At 36.4% G+C, this 26,741-nt stretch overlaps 1 protein-coding gene and 1 non-coding gene across 39 annotated transcripts in view; both read right to left on the bottom strand.

Annotated features, from left to right (window-relative positions):
* Positions 1-26,741, bottom strand: part of ZNF638 (zinc finger protein 638) — a 150,411-nt gene that overhangs the window by 22,434 nt on the left and 101,236 nt on the right. For 13 of the 38 annotated variants that reach the window (XM_056813986.1, XM_056814032.1, XM_056814036.1 and 10 more), the window contains 13 exons: positions 24,395-24,447; positions 23,908-23,957; positions 20,112-20,183; positions 19,219-19,305; positions 19,052-19,111; positions 18,877-18,957; positions 17,897-17,940; positions 16,912-17,043; positions 16,333-16,461; positions 15,259-15,300; positions 8,050-8,190; positions 4,102-4,227; positions 564-601 (listed from right to left, as the gene is read on the bottom strand). In XM_056813986.1, coding sequence (XP_056669964.1) covers positions 564-601; positions 4,102-4,227; positions 8,050-8,190; positions 15,259-15,300; positions 16,333-16,461; positions 16,912-17,043; positions 17,897-17,940; positions 18,877-18,957; positions 19,052-19,111; positions 19,219-19,305; positions 20,112-20,183; positions 23,908-23,957; positions 24,395-24,447 — 1,055 coding nt within the window. Of the gene's footprint in view, positions 1-563; positions 602-4,101; positions 4,228-8,049; positions 8,191-15,258; positions 15,301-16,332; positions 16,462-16,911; positions 17,044-17,896; positions 17,941-18,876; positions 18,973-19,051; positions 19,112-19,218; positions 19,306-20,111; positions 20,184-23,907; positions 23,958-24,394; positions 24,448-26,741 lie in introns of all 38 variants that reach the window. The other 25 variants (XM_056813990.1, XM_056814033.1, XM_056814037.1 and 22 more) reach the window with 3 other exon arrangements.
* MIR7246 (microRNA mir-7246) lies at positions 15,703-15,763 on the bottom strand. The gene has a single exon (NR_127431.1). It is a non-coding gene; the product is annotated as a microRNA mir-7246 (primary transcript).

Here is a 26,741-nt window from a genome sequence, read left to right as displayed (position 1 = left end):
AAGATTTTATATTTTCCTATGTACTTTGAGTAACCAATCAGATTTTAAAAATGACATTTTCAATATCAGTTTTTTTTGTTTCAAGTCAATGACAAGAAAATAGATCATATAAAAGGTTAATATTATGCTTAATCATTTAAAATAGAAATGGTGCTGATATTTAAAGCATCAAAAGAATATACAGGTAAGCCAAATGGTTAATTAATTCAAAAACAATTTAGCAATCTGCTATTTGACTAAAACACTACATTTGAATCCTCAAATTAAAGCATATCTGTGCATTCATACAATTTCTTAAAATAAATATGACCAATAAACATCTCCTGGAAAAAAAATATAAACTCTGGACAAACATAAAAAGAAAAGCATAACAAACTTGTACATACATTAAGTAACCTCAAATCAAAGGTATGGGGGCATCTGGGGCTATATATGCACACAAAAACTTTAATTTAAAACACAGAAGAACAAATGAACACACACACACACACACACTCTCTCTCTCTTTCTCTCTCTCTCTCTCTGATTTGAACAATACCAAACATTAGACAACTAAAACATACCTCTCTTTTCCAGGTTCTGGGTCTCTCTCAGTTTGAACCTGAAATACAATTTCATTCATTTAATTTGGAAAATCCTTCACATTACCACTTATAGTCCAGACCATGCTGTTATACAATGCTGATACAAGTTGAATCAAATGACTTGAATATTTAAAAACCAAGATAATACCTTTAATAGCAAATAGCAAAATTCTCAACAACTTGTAACTATACCTTAAATATCAAGTTATGGCAAAAGGATCTCTTGTTCTTGTTGGGAAAAAAATCTCACGCTAGCTTAATAAGCCACACATCAATTGGGGAAGGAGGGCATGGGGGAAGTGGAGAAAGAACGAGTATTCTTAACCTGTGATCCACAGACTTTTTAAAAGATATCTTTTTTTCTTTTTAAACCCTTACCAAGGCAGAAGAGTGATATGGGGTAGGCAATGGGGGTTAAGTGACTTACTCAAGGTCACACAGTTAGGAAGTATCTGAGGCCAGATTTGAACCTAGACCTGGTTCTCAATCCATTGAACAACCTAGCTGCCCCCTAAAATATATCTTGATAACTATATTTTAACATTACTGGTTTCCTTTGCCATCCTCCATATTTTCTGAGCATTCAAAAAACAAGCTTTCTTTGCCTTCCAAAGAAGTATACAAATTCCTAGTACAGAACAATATTAAATATTGAGACTTAAAAGTATCACCCTCTGCATAAAACTTAAAAACTGTCATTGAAATACCAGCATCTTCACTGTCATAATGATGAGAAAAGGATTCTAAACCTTTCCTGAGCAGCATGTTTAATAAGTGAGAGTAAGCCTGTACTCTCTAGCACTTACTAAAAGAAAGGGGATGGAGACAAGAGTTAATAGCAAAAGAATCAAAAGTCAAATTTGGTCATTAAACTGAAGTTATCTTGGTAAGTTTGGTATTGGAGGAGGAGGGGCTAAGGTACCAGGCCTGAAGGCCTCATGGAGCTTCTATCAATGGAGTTCTCCCATTTTGAAAGTCAGAGCCCCTTAAGAGAGTCATTTAGACCCTTCAGTATCTTCCAGTTAGAATCTTTAAGAGGTAGAACTTTAACCAGGTCCTTCTGGTCCCAAGGCAAGCTATATCTAATATATTATACGTACTATATAGAATTTTCATTTTAAAAGTGTTTAAAAAAACTAAAAACAACAACAAAATGAGACAGAGGAAATGGTACCAATATTGTTGTTAGGGAATAAAAGTGCCTAGATATTAAGATGTCTATAAGGGGGAAATGATAATTCAGTTGTTAAAACTCCACCCTTCAATCTCTCCTTCCCAAAACCTTCCGTGTGCTGATAAATTTCCTTTTTCAGAAGAAGAAAACTACTAGAAAAAAACAGATTCAAATGAACAAAAATCTGATGATCTTTTAATATTTCCTCAATATACGGCAATTTGGAACTATACCCAGAGGATGCTAAAAGACTGTGTGCCCTTTGCTCTAGCCATTGCACTGCTGGGTTTATTTTATACCCCAAAGAGATCATAAGGAAAAGACTTGTACAAGAATATTCATAGCTGCGCTCTTTGTGTTAGCAAAAAACTGGAAAAATGAGGGGATGCCCTTCAGTTTGGGAATGGCTGAACAAATTGTAGATCTGTTGGTGATGGAATACTCTTGTGCTCAAAGGAATAATGAACTGGAGGGATTCCATGTGAACTGGAACGACCTCCAGGAAGTGATGCAGAGCGAAAGGAGCAGAATCAGAAGAACATTGTACACAGAGACTAATACACTGTGGTACAATCGAATGTAATGGACTTCTCCTTTAGTGGCAATGCAATGTCCCTGAACAACCCAGAGGGATCTACAAGAAAGAACACTAGCCACATTCAGAGGAAAAACTGTGGGAATAGACGCACAGAAGAAAAATAACTGCCAGATCACATGGGTTGATGGGGATATGATTGGGGAGGTAGACTCTAAAGGATCACCCTAGTGCAAACATTAACAACATGGAAATAGGTTTTGATCAAGAACACATGTAAAACCCAGTGGAATTGCATGTCAGCTATGGGAAGGGGTGGGGGAGGGGAGGGAAAGTATATGATTCTTTAACCAAGGAAAAATGTTCTAAAGCAACTAATTAAATAAAATTAAATTTAAAAAAAAGAGAGAGAGAGCTGAGGTAGGAAGTGCTTGCTTTGGGCTGCTGGTCAGAGGGAAGGAGCATACAAAAAAATGTCCTTGGCGCCGGGAAGCAAGGAAATGGAGCCATGTCTTCAACAATACTGATATAGGAAATATATGTGAACATACAACTATTATGCCTAATGAATCAAATTCTATTAATCAAAGATTTGCTATTGATTATTTTTTTTTTTAATTAAATCCTTGCTTTTTGTCTTACTACCAATTCTAAGACAGAATAGTGGCATTGGCTAGGCAATCAGAGGTAAGCAACTTGCCAAGGGACACACAAGTTGGAGTGTCTGAGGGCAGAATTGAACTCCAATTCTCCCAACCATAAGGCTGGCACTCTAACCACTGAGATACCCAGCTGTTTCTCTACTATTGATTATTAGCAATATTTTATAATAATGAAAATGTGAGACAGAAATATTACATGAGTTTAAGTTGTACACCAAATGCCAGAACAAGACCTTTAAAATTAATGAAATTTTGACACAACTGTGGACTTCTCCATAAAAATATCTTTCAGATATCTGGATCTTTATTACCTCCCTTCTGGAACCTAAATTTTTTAGTCATTTTTGATTCATAACGATTAGGAAGAGTTATACAAAGATATCTCTACTCGAGTGTTTTACAAAATCACTGGTAATGACTTTCTTCCTAAAACCACATGATCTATAGTCATGTTAAAAAAGTTATTCAAGGGTGCAGCTGGGTAGCTCAGTGGATGGAGAGCCAGGTCTAGAGATGGGGGGTACTGTGTTCAAATCTGACCTCAGACACTTCTTAGCTGTGTGATCCTTGGGCAAGTCACCTGACCCACACTGCCTAGCCCTTACCACTCTTCTGCCTTGGAACCAATACACAGTATTGATTCCAAGAAAAAAAGTTAAGGGTAAAAAAAAAAGTTATTCAAATTACTGACTAGTATATTTATCAGAGCCCTCCTAGAGATGGCTCCACCAATCCTAAGTCCAAGGAAAACAAGAATCTAGCTGAAAATAATCAAGCTCTGAAGAAATGAGTAAATCTGACACTGAAAGAAAGCACTGCATACATTTTATTTTCTTGAGTCACCTTGTTGGAAGATCTGTGGCAATTTTTGATGCAGTAATTTATCTATACAGATGAAACGTTTTAGAATTTTACAAACAAGGTAATATTACACCAAAGGTGAGGTCCTATGATTGGTATAACTTGCCTTTATTCTTCCTAATTCTTGTTATAAGGAAGGCTCATCAAGGAAGGGAGAGATGGAAAAACAAAAGGCAATATTAGAAAAAAAAATTAAGAAGAAAGCAAGTGGTTCACAATCATCTTTCAACATGACTCTTGTCACTCTTAAGTCCAAAAACTCTGAATTACTAAATTCTGTCTTACCTTGGATGGTTCTATCTTCAGAGACAATGAACAGGACAAGATATTTTCACCCATCTTAAAAGGATTTTGTTTTAAGAAGTCGTGCATTTTCTGAGCAGATTCACAAGTATCTAACTGAAGAATTACCTTTGGGGTGGGGGGGTGGGAGAGGAGGAAAAAAGGAAAACATAATTTACCCCATAATATTTTACATACATACATACATGTACATACATACATACATACATACATACATACAAACATAATATTTTAAAACTTTCAAGTATAATTTTTGTTCTGCATTTTAGATACAACCTTGGTTAGCACCTATTGTATGCTTTGCTAAAGATGGACTTTCCATAATGATATTTTCAAAGTAAAGAAAAAAAGCAAATGAATACATGAGGTCACAGGGAGGGAATATTGGGGGGGGGGGGGGGGGCGATGGACAAAAATACTAGTTTGCTTTAAAATTTTATTTTAATCAAAAATTTTTAAACCCTTACCTTCCATCTTGGACAATACTATGTATTGGCTCCAAGGCAGAAGAGTGGTAAGGGCTAGGCAACGGGGCGGGGGGGGGGGGGGGGGGGGGGGGGGGATTAAGTAACTTGCCCAAGGTCACACAGCTAGGAAGTGTCTGGGCCACATTTGAACCTGGAACCTCCTGTCTCTAGGTCTGGCTCTCAATCCACTGAGCCACCCAGCTACCTCCTTAAAATTTTTATAGATTAGCTCCAATCAAAACAATCATTTCCTCACTAAAAATATTTATAAACCCTTTTTGTTCCAAAGATCTAATAAAGTTTAATTTGTCTTTGTTATGATATGTCCTAATTATGGTACTTATACTTCATAAATCAGTACAAGGTATAGATGGCAGGACATCTGTAAATAAATATTGCCAATAATTGCATTGCTAACTGAAGAAGTAGCACTAGGTGACACAAAAAAATGAAAATATTTTCATCTTTTCTTTTTTTCTTCATATAACTATCAACTCAACAACAAATCTATGTTGGAAGCAACCTAGATCTCATCTGGTACAACCTACCCTAAACTAAACCAATTGAGGGAATTCCATGATTTGGCCTGATCTCACCAAGGCTCATTCTCTCCTTATTTATGCTCCCCAACAAACCATGGGCTTGAACCAGTTGCCCAGGGACACTGGGTTATTGTGAAATAAGGGTCAGTAAGCTACAGCTGGTCACTTTAGAGGCTTTTGACCAGAAGAAACAAAGATGCAAGGGGCAGCCAGGCCCAGAGACAGGAGATCCAGAGTTCAAATCTGGCTTCAGACAATTCCTAGCTGTGTGACCCTGGGCAAGTTACTTAACCCAGTTGCTCAGCACTCTTATGCCTTGGAACCAATTCTTAGTATTGATTCTAAGATGTAAGGCAAGTGTTTAAAAAAGAGAGAATGAAGCTCTTTGGCCCAAATGGGGATTGATTAATTTTGGTCTCATCAGTCTCAAAATTTAATAGCTTATAACTTGTATTCACTTATGCTGTAACTAAATCTACAGATTTCTTCTTCAAAGTTTTTTTGTGGTAAATTGTGCATATAGGATTATCAATAGTATCACTAAATAGTATGTATTCTTCCAAGGGGAAAAAAAAGGTGGGGTGCAGCTGGGTGGGCCTAGAGATGGGAATTCCTGGGTTCAAATCTGACCTCAGATATTTCCTAGCTATGTAACCCTGGGCAAGTCACTTAACCCTGCAGAGCCCTTGCCAATCTTCTGCCTTGGAACTGATACACAGTATTGAATCTAAGATGGAAGGTAAGGGTAAGAAGAAAACAAAGATTCAGATATACTTTCTGGCTCAGAATAAGGAATAACATTTTACCCCATGTGGTGATTGTTTACAATACAAATTAATGTCCTTTTATTCCCACCTATGTCACTCACAGATTTTGTTCCAAATCTCTCCCTATTCAAGTGTCTTCTTTTCCTATCTTCCCCTCCATCAAGGAACTTGTTTTAACTTACTGGAAAAAAAAAAACCCTTACTGAAAAAAAGAAGCAAACATCTTCTTTTTCATAACCCCTTAACAACACTACCCTCCACTCTCTCCCCATTTCCCCTCACAAAGGCTAACACATCTATAAGTCAACTCAACTCACCTTCCCTCTATAGCCTCTCTAGCTAAGCACATCCTTAAGCATCCCTAATTTGCAGCCTCTTCCTATCAACTGAACCATTTCCTGCTATTTTCACCCCTCCCCTCTGATTTCATGAAGTGTTTGTGCTCACCTTCTCCTCCCACCCTTACCCCTAGCCAAGCTCCTTGAAAAAGTGGGCTCTACTTGGTTCATCCACTTCCTCAGTTTGAAATAATTTCAATCTGACTTGACCTCATCAATCGGCCATGGCCTCTAAATGGTCCAATGATTGCCCTGACCGTGGTCAGTGCTGCTCTATCTCCTCAGCTTCATCTGATCCTGACAATACAGGTCTCTGCTTTTGGTGTTCTTCCCTCTCTAGTTTTCCTGACACTCCTCTCTTCCTCTGCCTCCAATGCTGGCCGCCAACATGTATGTTCTGCAAGTCCTATTCTAGGTCCTCTTTTCTTTTCCCACTAGATTTGCTTCCTTGGTAAACTCATCAGACCTTGTTATGTAAAAATGGAGATTTTTGAACCCTAGACTTTAATCCCCCAAAGTCCTTGATATTTCCCAGAATTCCCTATAATCTCTCCTGAGTCACCATGTTGGCGAGAGCACAATTGGTATTTAAATGGCAGTAACGCCTCCCACACTCTTTTCCCTTGCAATGATATAGCAAGTATAGTGGTAAGCTAAGTGCAGGGATTTTAAATGGGCTAATCAGCCATGGGCATGTGGGTTTTATTTTGTATCCTCTTTATTCCTTGATTTCTAATGATCCTTAATAAACCTCATAAAATATAATATTTTTATTAGTAGAGATATAATTTAATTTTTACAGTTAAGAATCCTGTTAATGAAGATGGCTCCATGATCTCTACCTCCATTCTCACTATCTCCCCTGAGCATCAGACATTTCCACACCAGCAAGTGCTCATAGGACATTTCAAACTCATGTCCTAGAGACATCCTAAAACTTCTCTAAAACTGAGCTCATCTTCTTCCTCCTTCAAAGAAGCACCACCCTAATTCTAGTTGTTCAGGATTTCATCTCAGCATTTGCCGCTATTTCCCATGTCTCACAAATCCCATCAGCTGCCAAATCTATCTTCATAACTTCTCTCATATCTGAACTTTCCAATTATCACCTCTCATCTAGACTGCAGCAGCTTCTTCACTGGTCTCTCCTCAAGGTTCTCCCCACTCCAGCGTACCTTATGCATTTTTGCCAAAGTGCTGACTACGTCATCACTCTCTTCAATAAACCCCTTGGCTTCCTGCTGAAGCCAATATATCTATAATCAAACATAGTTCCCTTTGCTGAGCATGTGAAGTCCTATACAACAGTCTTGTTGGGTTGCATTACATCCCATTTTCCACAATGTTATTCTACACTATTTATATATACTATTTTATATGAAATTATCTTTTCCTCTTTGAACCTAAGTTGCCAGGAAATAAGAATGGTTTCATTCTTTGTACTTGTATCATCAGGCCTTACTGAGCACAGGGCAAGGTGCAGAATAGATACTTAATTCCCAATTGATTGAAATAGATCTCATTAATATTTAGTTACATCTCAAGATTAAACCATGGGGGACAGCTAGGGAGCTCAGCAATGGAGAGTGTCAGGATTAAAGATGGAGGTCCTTGGTTCAAATGTGGCCTCAGACATGTCTTAGCTGTGTGACCATGGGCAAGTCATTTAACCCCAATGTCTAGTCCTTATCCCTCTTCTGCCTTGGAACCAATATACAATATTGACTCTAAAATGGAAGGTTTCAGTTGAAAAAAGGGGAAAAAAAGACTAAACCATGAACACTAATCAGAATCTAAAAATTTAAAAAGAAACTACCTTGTTTCTATTATTTATGAACACATAGCGATCCACTTTTCCAAACTGAAGTCCAACACAAACAACTTCTTGTTCAGTATATCCATCATCTGGTAAGTTACCAAGATGCACAAACTGCTTGTGAATGGTATCTAGATTGGCCTGTATAGATAGATAAGTTCATTTTTAAAAGAAAAATAATTATTAGAACTTTGGCATCACATTGAAAAAATGACTGCACACTATGTTTCCAAGAACAAATGATGTAGTCAAGACCAAACCCTCTCCATAGAGTACAAAAACAATTACCCCTACAAGTTCTCATGTTTAAAACTGAACAGGCTTCATGGAAAACTAAATTTCTTAACTATTAACAATCATTAACTTTCAAAAGCCTTAATCACAGAATTGGCTTAATTGAAGGTCTTATGATGAACAAAACTAAATCTTTTATTTGCTATAAATAAAAAAGTCAGCTGGTCTTGTTTATAAAGGTCGTGTAAAAAGACCTGAGGAAGACGATACATCAACTGAAGATTTAAAGAAAGAAACTGAAATGTTAAAGAGACAATTGAAAAATAAGGGAGAGACTATAGCCCCTTTGCGGGAATTCACAAATAAATCAATAACTTGCCACTTCTGTGAGAAGAAGGGCCACAAAATGATGGAATGTAGAACCTTTCTTAAGATGATTGGAAGTAATACACAGTTTAATAATAGCTTTAGAAATAACTATAGAAATGAAGATAATGGTCATAGAAACCAGAACAAGTATAATGATGATAATGGTCATAGAAACCAGAATTTTAGAAATTCTAGAAATTATAATGATGATTATGGAAATAACTATAATGAACATATAAATAAGAACTTGAGAAACCAGAATTATAGAAATAGGAACTGGGAAAATAATGACAATGCTCCAAATGAAGAAAATGATAATACCCAACAACAAAATATAAGAAATGGAGCTCGTCCAAAAAATAGTCAAGGTGCCCTTCAGGGGGGTGCCCAAGGAATATCCCAACAATGAAGGTGTCGGGGAAGGGGAGGGGGGGCTGGGGCACAGGAATCAGAGGATACAACCTTTGATTTTCAGGACCCTGATGTCCTACTGCCCGTTGTCCCTATCCACTGCCCTCCCCATACTTATGAACCCCATGTTACCTTAAAGGTGGGTAACACTTATTATGATTGTCTATTAGACACTGGAGCTACCAGGTCTGTATTGAAGAATGTACCAGATTTAAATTGTTATTCCGTTGATTCACAAAGTGTAGTGGGGGTATCAGGAATACCCCAAAGAGTTAAAAAACTTGCCCCTAGAATGGTGTCTGTAGGACCCCTAGAGGTACAACATTCCTTTCTTTTAATGCCTGACTCCCCTTTAAATTTGCTGGGGAGAGATCTTCTATGCAAACTCAGAGCCACAATAACTTGTTCACCAGATGGTTCTTTATCATTGGAAGTACCAGAGGAATCTTTAAATTTATTCCCTGTACTCCTCTCGGAACACCAGGAGGCAAAAGAGCCTTCCACTTTTGAAAAACCTAAGGATATACTGGAGTCTCTTTGGGCCACATCTTCTTCCAATGGAGGCTTACTTAAATCTGCTGTTCCTGTGCAGATAAAAACTAAATCTAGCCCACCTCCTTCCATCCCTCAGTATCCCCTCTCAAAGGAGGCAATTGACGGTATTACACCAGTTATTAACTCATTAATAGAACAGGGAATAATAATCCCTTGAAAATCTGAATACAACACGCCCATCCTGCCAATTAAAAAACCAAAAAGAGGGCCCGATGTCAAGCACCTCTATAGATTCGTACAGGATCAAAGGGCAGTGAATAATCACGTTATAAAGAGACACTCTGTAGTTTCTAACATAAATACTATTATTTCCTCTATTCTTAGCACAGCTACATACTTTACAGTAGTAGACTTGTGTTCAGCTTTCTTTTCCATACCTATACATGAGAACTCCAGGCATATTTTTACTTTTACCTGGAAGGGCTCACGATATTCATGGAGTTGGCTGCCACAGGGTTATGTGGAAAGTCCGAGTTTATTTGAGCAAATTTTGAGCCAAGACACAGACAATATAACATTTAAAAATAGTAAATTAATCAAATATGTAGATGATCTACTCTTGGCTTCAACAGACGCAAAAACATGTCAAGAAGATAGCAAACACCTTCTTTTGGAATTGTACAGAAGAGGACATAAAATCTCGAAGGACAAAGTTCAGTGGTGTCTCCCTAAAGTAGAATATTAGGGATTCATCCTATCTGCGGGTGCTCGTTATATTTCTCCAAAACGAATTGAGAAATTTCAAAATTTAAGTGCTCCTACTACTAAGAAACAGTTGAGAGCAATTTTAGGAGCAACAGGGTTTTGTAGACAATGGATTCCTTGCTATGGGGAAATCACTAAACCCCTTATAGCATTAACAAAGGATTCGGTTCCTGAACCCCTCAAATTAGAGCCTGAACACTTGTCAGCTCTATCAGATCAGATCTAAAAAAGGCTATCATGTCTGCCTCTGCTCTAGGCATCCCAGATTACAACAAGCCATTTACTTTGTATGTGCATGAGCGAGTAAGCGAGTAAGCGAGTAAGAGGAGTAGCTTCTGGCATGTTAACTCAGACTTTGGGACCTTCTCAGCCCCCAATTGCTTATTATTCTGCTAAATTGGACCCAGTAGCAGCAGGAGCACCACCATGCCTTAGAGGAGTAGCTGCTACAGCCTTACTAGTAACAAAAACTGTTGATTTAGTATTGGGATGTCCATTAACAATAATGTGCCCACATGAGATAGAAGCATTATTGATAAAACATAGAACACAGGCATTCTCGGATCAGAGAATTACAAGATATGAAATAACCTTATTAAATAGTAAAAACATTACTTTAAAACATTGAACTACTCTTAACCCTGCCACCTTGCTTCCAGATTTACCAACTTCAGGAGAACCATTACACAATGGTGAAACATTAGTGTCCATGGCAGAAAAGCCTCCAGATAATCTCTTGGACACTCCCTTAGACAATGCAGATCTGATTTTATTTACCGATGGTTACTCTTTTATGAGGGATGGCATACGTTACACTAGAGCTGCCGTAGTCTCAGAATTTGCCACTGAATGGTCAGCTTCACTACCTTCTAACATTAGCGCTCAAGGAGCAGAACTCATAGCTCTGAAGCAAGCTTGTATAATTGCCAAGGATAAAAAGGCAACAATTTATACGGATTCTAGATATGCTTTTGGCATTTGTCACTCAGTCAAAATGTTATGGCTCCAGAGAGGATTCTTAACCTCAGCTGGAAAATCTATAGCTAATGCAGAAATTATTAATGAAGTTCTTTCTGCTCTGCAGCTTCCTGAAGCCCTAGCTGTAGTTCATCGTTCTGCCCATACAGGTGGCACTGACCCTGTCTCTAGAGGAAATGATCGAGCAGATGCCTCTGCAAAGCTAGCAGCCATAGAAGGGCCTGAATTAATTTTAACATTAACAACTACTAATGATTTAAATTTACCACTTTCCTATAATGAAAAGGAAGTGGAAAAATGGAAACAAAATTCAAATCAAAACAGATTAATGGAGTGTGGATGTCATTTGAAGGAAAACCTCTGCTCCCTAGAAGTTTCTATAACCAAATTCACCAATCTATTCATAAAAATGGTCATTTTGGCACCTAGGGCATCGTGGACTCTGTTAAGAGAGTATGGATAGCCCCTGGTATAACTACCATAGCCTCTAAAGTGTGTTCAGCCTGCTCTACCTGCAAGGCATATAACCAACATGCATTTCTTGGAAAAGCCTTTGGGGGACGTCCTCTGGCTTACACACCTTTTGAACATCTACAGAGAGATTTCATAACAATGCCAAAGGCTGGACGTTATAAATTTTGTCTAGTAATTGTAGATCAACTAACCAGATGGCCAGAAGCATTTCCTGAGACCCAAGCCATGGCGGATTTTGTTGCAAAGATACTTTTAAAAGAAATTATTTCTTGCTTTGGCCTGCCAGCATGTATTGATTCCAATAGGGGAAGTCATTTTACTGGTTCTGTTCTAAATCAGATATATTCTTGCTTGAGAATAACTCCAAAACTTCATGTTCCATATCATCCCCAGAGCTCAGGCCAAGTAGAGAGGATGAACAAAGAACTTAAAACTATGATTGGCAAATTATGCACTGAAACCCATTTAAAATGGCCTGAAATTCTCCCTCTGGCCCTATTTTATCTTAGAAGCAGGCCTAGAGGAGACTTACATATTTCACCATTTAGGGGGAGATATTACTATTGCTTCCTATATACAGGAGTTACAGCACAAACTACATGAACTTCATGAATCCGGAGCTGCAGTACAAGCTGGACCACTAGACGTTTCTCAGCATGACCTGAATCCAGGAGATAAAGTTTATATTAAGAATTTCAAGCGTACTGGAGCATCTCAGCCTTCGTGGGAAGGACCATTCCAAATATTGTTAACTACTCCAACATCCATAAAGATTGGAGAAAAGGACTCTTGGATTCACTGCTCACATGTGAAGAAAGCATCTTCTGCTGAGACTAATTGACTGTATCCTATCATATGAATTGGAGATAATAATCCATAGACAAATGGATGCTGTTTTTTTCTTTGAGAACACATTGAATTACTGATTTTTTCCTTATTTTTATTATTGCTTTTCTTTTATTTTGATTAGAATATTTGATTTTTTCTCATTTTTGTACTGAGGGTACACATAATTAATATTTTTTCCTGCAGTAATAGAAGTTAATATATATATATTCTTGCTATAATACCAATATATGCACAAAAGCTTTAAACTATGGGAACCTGCCATTTATTGATAAAATATTATAGGACTGTGATTAATGTTTGAATCTGATTCCAGAAAATGGGAAAAAAACAAGGAGCATAGACTTAACCTAAATAGTGCCAAAAAGAGCACACAGGAAATAGTAATGTGAGACTCGAGGTTGCAACGCCTGACATATGTTAAGTCGCAGGACTTCCTTGTATCTACACTCTTTACGAAGTACTCAAACAAGTACAAAGCTTGACTATCATGCTGGCTCCCTTTATCCCTGAAAATGACAAAAAAATCAGATGAGGGAATGACATTTCCCCATCAAAATAGAATTCTAATTCTTCTCTTCTTGCATTATGGCAACTTCCTCTAGTCTTGGCTACAAATGACTAAGTGAAATATTACTGCATTCTGTCCTACATACTTGTGGGATAGAAATTACTTTAAACTGGACCTATACAAGGCCTATTTTGAATTTTTCTTATGTTTTTGATTGTTTTTCTATTCTTTTGATAATTGACTCATACACCCCGGTAACCGAACATTGCATTCTGAGCTAAACTTGATGTTTTTTAATACTTACTTCAGGGGGGATTGTATCTTAATTTAAAATCTAAGAATTTTTGAATTTTTTGTTTGAGATTGTATTTTTATAAAAATCCAAGAATTTTGATTTTTTAAGATTGTACTTTTATAAAAATTCAAGATTTTGATTTTGTTCGAGAAAAGATCTTCAAGAAAGAAGCTTGAAACTTTTATATCCAGAGAATGAACTGTTGCAGAAAGATGTCGGAAAACCTACACTTCATCAAGAAGATCAAGAATGAACTTTGAATATGATTGATTGAACTGAACTTTGATTGAACATTTATTGTAAATGTAAATTTATGCCAAAAGGGACTGCCCCTAATTTGGCTTTCTGTCAATGTGCCTAGCAAAACATTGGTTTTGCTTTCTTTTCTTTTCTATTTCCTCTCTTACTATTCTAATTTCTCTTAGAAAATTGAATATCGTGTATATCTACAGTTAGAAGTGCATTTAGGATTACAAATTGATTATGTTAAATGATCAATGGGGAGACTAGTCTCCCAATGATCATCAGGGGGGATTGTAAACCTTGAAATTTCTCAGATTTGTGAATGTTAAAAATTTCCCCATCGGGGAATTCTTAATTGGAACAAATTCCCTACTGAGAAACATTCCCCATTTTGATGTGAGAACTCGCCAGGTTCAGAAATGGGAGGACCTCCACTCCACCCTTACTTAAGACTGCTTTAGAGGAGAAAACTCCTTGCTATGGGAGGACCCCTACTCTACCCATACTTAAGACTGCTTTAGGAGAGAAAACTCCTTGCTAAACAATGAAAGTACTTGGACCCATGATTATAATAAGGCAAGGAGTTCTTTGAGCCAGCTGTTTTTAGAATTGATACAATGGGATGCTAGGTACCTAAAAGGGTCGGGCAAGTTTTCTCTTGATGAGATTAGTTGACTCAGCTGTGTTTTCTCTAGTTCAGACTTACTGAGGAGATTGGTTGACACAGAAGCATTTTTTCTGATTCAGACTTACTGAGGAGATTGGTCGACTTAGCAGGAATTTAGATGGGCAGTCCTTTGGAAAGCATCTACAGTGATAGGTAGATGTAGGGACTTAGGGGAGGTGACATGGGAGAAGAACTCCTATATAAGAAAAAGCAGAATCTCTTGAGGAGATATTCTTTTGGAGGATCTCTGATGAGGATCGCTTGGGAAGAATCTCTTGAGAGAGGCTCTAGAGAAGGGAAGCTCTTGGAGGACAATCTCTAAGGAGGTCTCGCTGGAGCTCCTCTAAGGAGACTCTGTCCCTCTGGAGGCTCTGGAGAGAGGCCCTTTGGAACAGTCTCTGGCTGGAAGGCTCTCTGGTGAAGTCAGCTGAGATGGAGCTGGCCTGGTGTAATCCTTGTTTAGGCAGACCTTGTGGTGAGTGTTAAAAGACTGACTGACTGATTCTCTCTCTTAAGACTCAGGTCTAGGCCATATTGGCTTGAGGCCCTTCATAATTATTCCTTTCCTACTCTTTCTCTAATTCCTCATTATATTATTAATTAAAAATCTCTATAAAACCCAGTTGACTTGGGTATTTGAATAATTGGGAATATTTCCCTGGCAACCACCTTATATTTGATTTAAAACCAAGACACTGTAGTGAAACATATTTTCTGCAGTCAAATTTACTCACCCTCTCATATCTATCACAATTTATATCTTCCACCATTTTAACTCACTACAGTTTATGGGCTTCACTATTTTAAATCTCACAGTCTCTAGATTCCAGATAAGTGGGTCCTAGATTTCCTAAGACAAATAAAAATACTAGTTTTTTGATCTATTAAACGAATTTGGAAAATAACAAAAACAAAACTCACCTCAGGGGAAGATTCTTTAATCAAAGTTGTGAATATAGCCTCCTAAAAAATAAAAGTTGAAAAGCTAAAGATATATCTTCTAATGAATTACACATCTAGCCTATGATATATTAATATGCTGATGTATCCACTTTTCCTAAGACAGGCACCTCTATCCTCACAAAATCCCTTATCTAACAGTCACAGGATTTATATAGTTGGAAAGGAACTCAGAATTTAGAGTGAACCTCACCCTCTATGATGAGGAAATGGATGCCCATCCAAGTTAAATGACTTGCCCAAGGTCACACTCCTTAGTGGAGAGATCAGAATCCATGTTTCCGATGTTAGCCCCCTGATCTTTCTTGCTTAGCCATAGATGCCTTTCTTGCATTTTTTTTTACCTGGTCAACAATGCTACTTGTTGAATATAACGCCCTGATTTTCAAATGTGGTCTTACTCTACCTATCCAACCTTAGTTTCCATCACTCTTCTATTACACGTAGTGGGAAATAAGGTTGGATAGGTAGGGTGAGACTAGATTGTGAAGGACCTTGAAAGTCAGGCAGAGAAGTCTGAACAGGATTCAGTAGAAGCCACCACAGGTTCTTTAGGAGGGACATAGGGAAAGATGACAGTCAATACAGCAGAGGAATAGAGAAAGAGAGACTTGAGTGAAGGAGGACAGTGGGGAGGCAAAGGCAGCACACAGTATTTAATATAGCAAAGGAAAAACCAAGTGGGAAGAATATGTTAGATGTAAAGGAAGAGGAGGAATCAATAATTAACTAAGTATTTTTAGTTTCAGAAGATTGAGGGGATAGAGCTAAAAGAAATTGGAATGTATCCTGTAAATATACATGCCCTGAACAGAATTGGAAATAAGATAAATAAAAAACAAATCTGATTGTAAAAGGTTGAAAGCTATGTAGAAGCAATTAAAAAATATTCACCCTGAAACTAATAAAGAAATAATTTTTATTAAGACTCTTTAGAACCTATTATTTGTATGTAAGGATTATGCTTCTCATGTGTATGAACAGAAATAAGATTTCTGAAATTCAGGCCCAAAACAAGTGACAGCCATTTCTTACCTCATCCTTTAGATTGACATTTTCAGAAGCCATATTTATTGAAAGCTGATTTCCATCCATTGACATTGGGAAGCATGTATAAAACTTTACCATAGAGTCTGCAGACTTTCTATTTATTTCCATGTATGCCTTTCAAAATAGAAATTAGAAAACAAAAATTAGATATTTATAGTCATCAAAAAAATAGACAAAAACCTTTTTTACAAAAAAGTCTATTTTCAAACCTATAGCAGTATAATACTACCTAGGATGTAAACAGAAGTTTCAATTACAGCATCAAAGTATATAAAGTGAAATGTATCACACGTAACAGTTTGAAGACTATAAACAATAGGTTTAATTTCTCCAGTTTTGCTCCTAAATGTCCCACCAATCCCCATTCCTAATACACTGGGGATTAGATATCCCTAGAAAACACCAAGACTAAACTTTCTGTGTTTCTTTTTAACAATTAAAAGAAAATTACATTAATATTTTGAATCTATATCTGAATTAAGCAATCTATAGAACATGAAACATTTTTCAAGTGGACCTACTTAAACATGTAATCAAAGTCTTCTTTATCAAGAAAATTCTTACCTTCTTATGAGATGATAAAATCAAAATATCCTTCAAACCACCAAATGGTTTTGCCAGATTAGAAACTTCTTCTGTAGAATATCCTTTATTTGGCAAATTTGAAATGAGGACAATGCACATCTCTTCAGTTTCCTTTAAATCAAGATGATGATATTGTTATTTCCTTTTAGTTCTTTTTTTACTGTATATTGTTCAAGTATTTGTTTTAGACATTTTCAAAGTCAGGACTTCTAATTCATTACGAAGATGAGGGTACTATGGGTGTGGAACCCTGGCACAAACAAGAATGTGAATTGGCTTACATCACCCAAACTCTCCAAACTACTAAAATTTTGTTACACAGAATGGTTTGCTAAATAGGTAAAGAATGTATTGAGTATTTAATGTGATGTTGAAAAACTGAATAAAAACACTGAGTAAATAATGTAAATGTTTATGTAAATTCTTTCTAAAATGCTTATTTTCACTATTTCATTATTTTAACAATGCTAAAGGGACTTGCTAGACTGACTATACCCCAATCTTCTCAAAATAGTTCAGTTAAAATGCCTAATATATACTAGGTGGAGAGATGCTGATATAGTCCCAACTCCCAAGATTATTTTATGCAATAAAACAATATCTTAAAAAAATAAATGCAAAGAAAACTTCATTCAACCACCCAATGATATGTCATATGGCTCTAGAAAATTTGCTTTTTCATACTAAGAATTTCAAATCCTCCATTTAAATCTAGTTCCAACTTGATAAGTGATGGCCAGTCAGTTATCTGTATAAATGCTGTTCAGTGCATACTCAAGTTTAGGCAAATTCTCCTTCTCTCAAAACTTCCCAAAGAAACACAGAAATATGTCATCATGACCGATATCCTAAATTATCTTTTGGGGGAAAGGGAATGTTTATTGTATTTATATCTAATACTCCCATATTTTCAACTTTCAAAAACAATACAATTGTTTCCAACCAAATAAACATTTAAACCAACCTTATTAACTGAATCCTCATTTTCGGTGATCCCCGAAACAGCTTCTTGCAGACAAAAAAAAATGAAAGTTATGAATAAAAAAAAATTTGGAAGTCATAAATCTTGGTGATGGAATACTATTGTGTTATAAGAAATGATAAACAAGATGATTTCAGAAAGAGCTGAAAAGACCTACATAAACGGATGCAGAATGAAACAAGCAGAAACAAGAGAATATTGTACATAGTAACATCAATATTGTACTATGATCAACTGTAAAAAACATAACCACTATCAGCAATACATAATGATGCAAGACAATTCTGAGGGATTTATGACAAAGAATGCTATCCACCTCTAGAGAAAGAACTGTTGGAGTCATAATGCAGATGAAAGTCTACAATTTTTCAATTTAGTTTGAAATTTTTAGTTTAGTTTTCAATTTAGTTCATTTAGATTTTTATTTTGGTATTTGGGTTTTATGATTATGCTCTTTACAAAAATGAACAATATGAAAATATGTATTGAATGATAATATATGTATAACCTAGACTGAATTGCTTGCCAGCTCCAGGAAAGGGGAGTGGATGGTAAGGGAGAAGATATAATTTTGGTCTTATAACTTTGGAAAACTTATGAGGAAATCTGTTATTACATGTAATTAGTAAAATAAAATCTCTTTACAAAAAAAATTAAATGCATACAAGCAGATGACAGAAGAGCAAACAGGCTGCCCTATAAATCTAGACAAAAATAATTTTAGCTTTGTTGGATGGCCAGTTTTATTTCTTTTGAGGACAAATTTTTACAATGATGAAATAAATATAGGGAGAGGGAAAACTCATCAATTTAAAATATTTCTAAAAGCTTTACTGCAGAATGAAAATCTTGTCCCATTCCATATTTCACTTGGTCATAAACAAGGCATCTAATTTAATTAAACAAAATCATCACTATTTTTTCCACAAATTATCATAGGTATAAATTTTTTCTTAACCTACCTGAAGCATTTTCTTTAGCAGTGTTCTCAGTGGCTTCAGGAATGCTCTTGGTTTCTGAAATGTTTCTGGTTTCAGTGTGTTCTGCATGAAAATTTTCTTTTTAAAGCATCACAAAAACAAGCTACTCAAGTCAAATAATAAATCTAAATTAACCTATAAACAGCCTACTACTTACCTTTGTCAACTAAAGTCTTGGTAGGTTGATCTGATTCAGTCAAAACTGGTGCAAGTTTCTCTTTAAAAAAAAAAAATTCAGCAAAAATGAAAAGGTATATCTCAAGTATATTTCAAAAAGTTTTTTTATTTTTGAAAGTAAATATTAAAATGGTATTCCAAGTTTACCTGGCACTGTCACAGCCTTATTAGAGTCTTTTATTTGGGAATCTATAGGTTTTTTGTTTTCTATTGTCTTCTTTCCACTAGGTTTTGCTGTTAGAAGTAGATTCAAAACAATTATTCCAACATATATTTCACAGCTTAATCATAAACTTTCTATTACATCTAGATACCACTGTCAAATATGAAGTTCAGCTTTTCCTTTGATAATTTTTTTCTTTCTTATTCAATCAATAATTTTTTTCTTATTAACATCACTTGACTAAGCAATGAGAAAATTAAATTAATGAACTTCATTGTTTCAAAAACTATTCTTATATAATGTAGTGGGCCTTATTTCACAAAACTGATTAAAATGGTACTCTAGAGGCTGTTGCTTCCATATTCGTTCTTCCTTTGCTGACAGGATTACTCTTACATAATATGATTTGGATTTTGTAAAAGCTAAAATATTTTTGTTACTATAATACTTGAATCATATTGAATTTGAGAAATAACACTATTTTAAAAGTTATTTTCTACTTCAGAGATGACAAAAGTAATCTAAATTTTTACAAAGCATTTGTCTTATTATAAAAGGCATCAATCAGAAATTACACATAGCAAAGACACCAATTGACAATCCTATGCAACCATAGAGAATTGTCAAACTTTGATTCAGAAGGTTCTGCACCTAATGATTTAAGATTTTCACACCAAAATCTTTGTTAAAGTCTTAAAACAAACAAACAAACAAACAAACAAAAACATTCAAATCTACTAAGCTACTTAAGGCCAAACCTAATAGATTTTTCAAAGTTGAATATGTCTGGAGAAAATACGAGTTTAGAAATTGTTTCAGATGTTATCTAAAGAATCATTATTTAAAACGTGTTTTTTTTTGCTTACAGTAGCCTTACCTGATTTGTTAGAAGTTTTATTACTTTTAGCACTTGCAGAAATCACAGACTTTTTATTAACTGATGACTTCCCTAAATTACAGAAATTAGAGTCAAGACTGGTTCATTTTTAAAAACAAAACTTTGTATTCAGCTATCATTCATTCCTTAAAAATGGCTTAAAAATGAAAGTAAATACAAGCAGCCAAATTAAAGTACTGCTTTCATAACTTGAGATTTTATCACCTTTATGGCATGGGACACATATGTTAATCAATAAATGATAGTTGGACAGGAAACAAAAATGAAAATATTTTACTAGAAAAAGTTACTTACCTACTTCTTGGGGGATGCAGCAGTGCCCCCAGGAAGTTAAGCTACAAGAGGAAGGATGCCTAGAACCCTAAAATGTAGAGGAGCCCCAGGAGCTCCAGGCCCCAGAAAAACAATCTTGACTCAGCTCTTGTAGCTTTTCTAAAGCCCTGTCTCTGCCCCCTTCACAGTCATAGTCACTATCAAAAGCTCTTTATGCTGAAAGTGCTCCATACAAAGCTCTGGGGTCCTAGTCGTCATTAGGATTCTTGAAGGATTCTTCAAGGATTCTTGAAGTTTGTGTGTTCCTTTCTTAGTACCACCATGAGTCAAAGAACATAACAAGTCTCTGAGTGAGGGGACCCAACCTCCTTCTCCTTGACCTATTCTTAATTTCTGTGAGCTGCCACAGACCTTCTATGAAATCTGCCCTGTCAACTTCCCAGGACGACTGACATTCAATGCAGACAATGAATGCATCAAAGGCAGTCTTGGCTCCCATTTGTTTCCCATGCTCCATACCTGCTTCCTGAGCAGAAGGTCCCAGCTCACCACTCCCATGGTACTACTGCCTAAGGATGCACTTACTGCAGTGAATCTCTAAGACATTTTTTTTTTGGCTCTCTGTATTTAAATTGATCACCATACCACAAATACCTACATATCCAGGGGGAGGCTAGAACAGCTCAAAAGCTGGGAAAAAAATCAGGAGAATTGCCTTCATGATTGGTCAGTAATTCCTCTCTTGGATCTAACTTTACTAATAATGGGCCAAGTTAACTAATTCACCTCTTTCTGGGATACAAGAGGTTCAGGAATCAATCAGGCACTGAGCAGGAGGAGAAAAATAGGTAAAAGTACTGAAAATACCACCTGCATCTCTTACAGTGCCTATGAAGGGGCAATCCTATGCCCTTCTGCCTGTCATGGCTGAAGTTCAACTGAAAATCTCATCTGAGAAACTGCTTCTCCAGGCTTAGGACTTAGGACTACTAAGCTTATTTGGGGGATGGAGTCAAAAGAAAGAACATTATACACTAAACCCTATTTTCTTCAGGTTTCTAGGTGTTTGTGAGCACTTCCATTTCTCCTCAATTAGGATCACACCCTGCTGATTGTATAAAAAATCAAACACCATTGCTCTGCTTTGCTTCTCAGACATACTGAGGAGAACCAATCCACAACACACCAGCAGGCTTAGTCACTACAGCTGCAGTGGCTTTGACATGTCCAGTTTTTGTTAAGCTGGATGAAGTAAGAAAAAAGGTGTCATTATAAATCTTGAATCCCAAAACTAATTAATTTTAACAAATGCAAGTAGGAGCCAATGGATCAATGATTTTAAAGAATCAACAAGAAATTTCATCATTAGTTGTAAAAACATCACAAAATCAATGGCTATCTCTGGGAATCAAAAACCCTGAGTTCTAATAAAACCCAACAAAGTGAATCTCCTATAAACCAAATTTTGACATAACTCAATTGGACAACTAAAGAATACCCTTTGCCTTCCGGCACCAAGAGCAAAGCAGGATGATTTGGGATAACCCAGCATTTCCAAATAAAAGATGTAAGTAGAATTATTCTTGGTTCTTGAAACTAGCAAATATTCTCCAGCACTTTGTCTTGCCATCCTCCTTATACCTTTATCATTCCTACCCAAAACTTCTGCTTCTCAGTTCCTCGCGCCAAGGAACTTGTGGCTCAAAACAAAGGGGTAAAATCTTTGTTTCAAAGGAAAGGATGGCATCACCATGCTGATCCCAAGACACAGATTCACACCCTGGATCTTGAAAATGGGCAGTTTCCTTTATGATTCTAACCTATAATCCCTGTATGCCTACTTCTTTCCAGTCTCTAGCATCCTAAAGCATATTCCTTTGTATTCTGTAACAATGGAGAAGAGCACATCTCCTCCCTCAGAATAATCATTCTTCAATCTCCCTTTTCTGTCATTATCAGAATCCTTCTATTTGAACTTTTCAAAGAATGAAAACAAGTTTGTTTTTTTTTATTTTTCTCCCTGTTTTCAAAAGCCAGCATTTCTCACATATGGAAATGGTGTAGTAAAGCCAAGAGTGAGGAGCAGACCCAAGTTCCATTAGCCTGTATGATACCAAGCAAGAAGCTGTATATGACCGTGGTATCGTACAGTTCCTTCAATTCTCATCTACAAAATGAACATTCCTAAATTCTCCTGTCAAGAGTGAAGGTCTATTTTGGCCTTTTTAACTGACTGACCATGGGTCCAGCTTTCATGCCACAAACCCAGGCTCCTACTCTCTCAAAGCACCTACCCCGGGCTTTTTAATGGTATTCTATATCAAGCAGAATCATCTTGTCAGTCATGTCTATCCTGTCACCCTGATCCAGGAATTAGCAGCTGATGCCAACTACCTACAGAACGAATTTCTCCACTTTCACCAAAGACTTCCCTCTTTTCCTCTCCTTTTCCCCCATTTAAATAACCATTTTTCTTCTTCATGACTTCAAGAATTCTAATTCACTGTCCTAAAGGAGTCATTGCACATTTGTGGAGCACCTTTGCATGGTGACTTGTCAAAAAAGGCTTTCTCTATCACTCTACCTAACAACACTCATTAGCTTTGAGAACCAACTAAAATCACATCTCTCCTCCTACTCATCCTGAGCAGGCAACTAGTATTTTACCTAATTATAGTAACTTCAATATTCAGGCAGTACAGTCACTCTATCAAAAAGGTCAAGGTCCTTAATCTAGCTGACTCTCAATTTCTTCATCTGTAAAATGAAGACAATAGTTTTATTACCTAACTGAGTAAAATGTTTTTAACTGTCAAGCCCCCTAACTAGATATATTATAAATTATTACCCTTCCCCCCCCCCCTTCCCCAGGCTTTGCATATAGCATTATCTCATATGTTTGGCATCAAAGTGAATAAAGAGAACAAACATTTTAATCTATGAGGATAGAAATATTTCTAAAACAGATTACATGTTTGCTAAGTTCTTTAACAAAATACAACATTCTTTAATCTTTCCTTGAGAATTCAAGTTTGCCAAAATCCTCACCATACTATGCAGAAATATTCTAATATGCTAAGGAGCTGACTCTTCTAGCTTCAAGACTTCTATGATTTGAGTTCTTCTAGAAAACCTCTGCCCTCCTTTCAGGTGTTGTCATGCAAATGTCCTCTAAGGACAAATTCCTCTCTGAACCTAACCTTTTCTGACCTGCATTGCTCAGGAAAAAAAACAGTGCCTTGTCTGTGTGAACATAAGGATCTTACTAAATGGTCCAGGGTTTCCCCCTTCGGTGACTCTCAAGTATATTCTCATTCTCTCTCTGTCTCTCTCTCCACCACCACCACCCCCCCCCCCCCCGACCCCCTCAAATAAAAGCACAGAACTGTTGTCCACCCTTGTTTCACCTCTAAAGGCTTACGCTTAGAGTCAGTTAGGAAAGATGGGAAAAAATCAAGTTAAGCTTAGCAGTCAGAAATACTGGAGAGTAAAGTCAACTTACCAGTGGAAGCTGCCATTACAGATTCGGTCTTTGAACCATCCCCATCTTTTCTAATAGAAAAAGTAGAAAGATCCATAAAACCAATGCTAATTTCACAAATGCAGGAGGCTAAAATTACTTTCACAAAATTTTAAGCTGTCTTGTTTCATTAGAAGACCTACACAAGCGAGAAATTGCAGCTTAACACCAAACAATGGAGGTGAGAAATCTGGATATAAAGGAAGAGATGAGAAAAAAATCCTCTCTCCTTTTGAGTAGGCAAGTGGCAGGCCAGGGCTGAATAGCACTTTGAATACTGTCAAGCTCTCAAGTGTGTTGGTTTTAGTTGACTCTTATTCTTTGTTAAAAGGGAAGATTTATGAAGAAATAATGAAAAAGTAAAAAGTAAAGCAAGAGGTTTGTCACAGTAAAACAAGCAATTCTTCAAAGAATGCCCCTTAAATTAATTCCATATCCCACTCCCAAATATAATTGTGGAAACACTTACTTTGAAGTTGACAGCTTTTTTGCTTCTGAAACCACTTTCTTTCCATCTTTGTTCTAAAAATAAAAGTGATGACTTTAAAACCTAGGCTTCAGTCAAAACTATTTGTTAGTGGTATTTCTATTGACCTATTATCAATAAATACTTCAGTTTGACACATCTCCCTTCCGCTAAAAAGGCTTCCTTTGGCTGTGTTTGCTTTTCTTCCCCATGAATGACTGTTTTCATCCCAGCAAGTTACCAAGCTCTAGCTTTTTCCCTTTAAAGTAATCAAAATCTTCACCTCACATTTGTTCTACCCTATCACTCAATTCAAAACAACTTTCTCAGTTTTTATCCTTCATAATCTCTCTCTTGCATTTGGTACTCATGACCATAATGCTCATTGGAAGATATTTCTCATTAGGTTTTCATGATATCACTTTCACCTGGTTTGCCTCCTCCCTATCTCAATACTTCATAGTCATTTTATTAATCACATTCATATCACAAATGACACTTAACTATTGATACTCCCCACAAAGTAGTTTCCTGAAGTCTTTTCTATTCTTTTTCAATACTCATTTTTAGCAATGTATAAATGGAGATTTTGAACCTTTGACTTCATTCCCCAGAAGTCCTTAGTATTTCCCAAAATTCTCTATACTCTCTCCTGCACCTCCACATTGGTGAGATCACGTTATTGGTATTTAACTGGCTGTAACTCCTCCCACACTCTCTCTCTGACCTATGACCAGGCTTGAGTTTCAGGCAGTTCTTTTGCTTTAGTTATTACTAAAAAAACTTTACAAAATATAACATAATACCTAGTTATTGCATATTAATTTTAATCTTTACATTTTTGGCTAACCTACCAAGGGATGGGATTCTCAAATATTTTTAAGAGAGGTTTCCAGTTAAGTTAGTAAGTTTTTCACTGGCCACCCAGCCCGTCTGCCTTCGCACCATCTCGGCCACTGTTGCTGCCGCCACCGCCATCAATCACAAGAGCCTGGGAGTGGTTTCTCTTCCCCTTGTGTGCTCTCAGGAAGAGCTGCTCTGCTGCTGCCTCCCATTGCTATCTCTGATTCGAGTCTCTGCGCTGAGGGTGAGACCCCAATCCTTTCAAGCCACCCACCCCCATCCTGTTACGTGGGAGCCTGTGCTAGCTGTTTTTTCATTCAGTGTCTCTCAGGGAAAATGCTATTGCAAAGTACGCTTGAAACTCTGAAACAACAGTTTGAGAGTTGGTAGAGATAAAAAGTGCAGTTTGGATCTGCTTAATTTTTTTCCTGGGACTTTTTATTTTCATTGGAGATTTCCCACTTTATTTCCTTCTCCTCAAGAATATGCCACAAGCTAGACTGCTTATGCTACAAACCAACCCGAAATATTTTGACAAAGTTCTAAAAATCCTAAACTGCTCTCAACACGCAGAGTGGAGATTCTGCCCTGTGCTTCTATGAGAAAATTCAGAGATCTGACAAAAGAAATCTAAATGGATAATAAATATTGGGAGAGGGGAAGGAAACTTTTAAAAATATCTGGAAGCTTCTTGCTAACTATTTTGAGTTTATTCTCCTTCTATAATATAGAAAAAGTCTATTTGGGATTGTTAAAAAGGATTGACTGCACTGCCTGCCTGCCTGCACCTTCTCGTTGGTTTATATTATTGTATTTACTGATTGCTTTAAGGTTTAAAACTTTTTTGAAGTTTATTTGTTTTAATCTAATCAATATCTTTCTGTTATACTGAATCACTTTAAGCTACCATGTTTTACCTATATTGATCTTTAATTTGTACCTTTATCTCTGCTGGAGAACAAAATATCATTGTAAGCCCATGAATATCTTGTCCAAACCATTTTCACTAGATCCACTGAAGATGACATGTTGCCTTTGTGTATTGTCACATAGATGATAGATGGACTTCATCAAAAGCTATATATAACTGTTAGAGAATTTAATAAGCTAAGAATTTAAATGGTAATTCTAAGGGGTGTTCAGAAATACTTTTAGTAACTAGTAGTTTATGAATGGATGATTTTTAAAATATATATAATAATAAAGAATGTTGTATTAAAGGTAGAGAAACAAAGAAATGCTCCTACAAAGGTGTTTCTATGAATCAGGAAAGCCAAAAAGAGCTCCTGCAAAACTCATTTAATTTACTTCCACCAAAACAATCTAGATTTCTTGAAGTTCTAGACCCAAATAAGTTTTACTTAGTTTAAAAATATATTTGCCAAGGTTGAAAGATTTGCTACATCTGTAAAAATTGTGACAAATATTTATCAGTTCACAGGGTTTTTTATGTCACAGAGCAACTTATATGAAATATGACAGTGGGTTTGTTTGCTATTGTGATTAA

This window comes from Monodelphis domestica, chromosome 1, assembly GCF_027887165.1.
Source record: "Monodelphis domestica isolate mMonDom1 chromosome 1, mMonDom1.pri, whole genome shotgun sequence".
Taxonomy (NCBI): domain Eukaryota; kingdom Metazoa; phylum Chordata; class Mammalia; order Didelphimorphia; family Didelphidae; genus Monodelphis; species Monodelphis domestica.
This window is presented reverse-complemented; position numbering and strand designations above follow the sequence as displayed.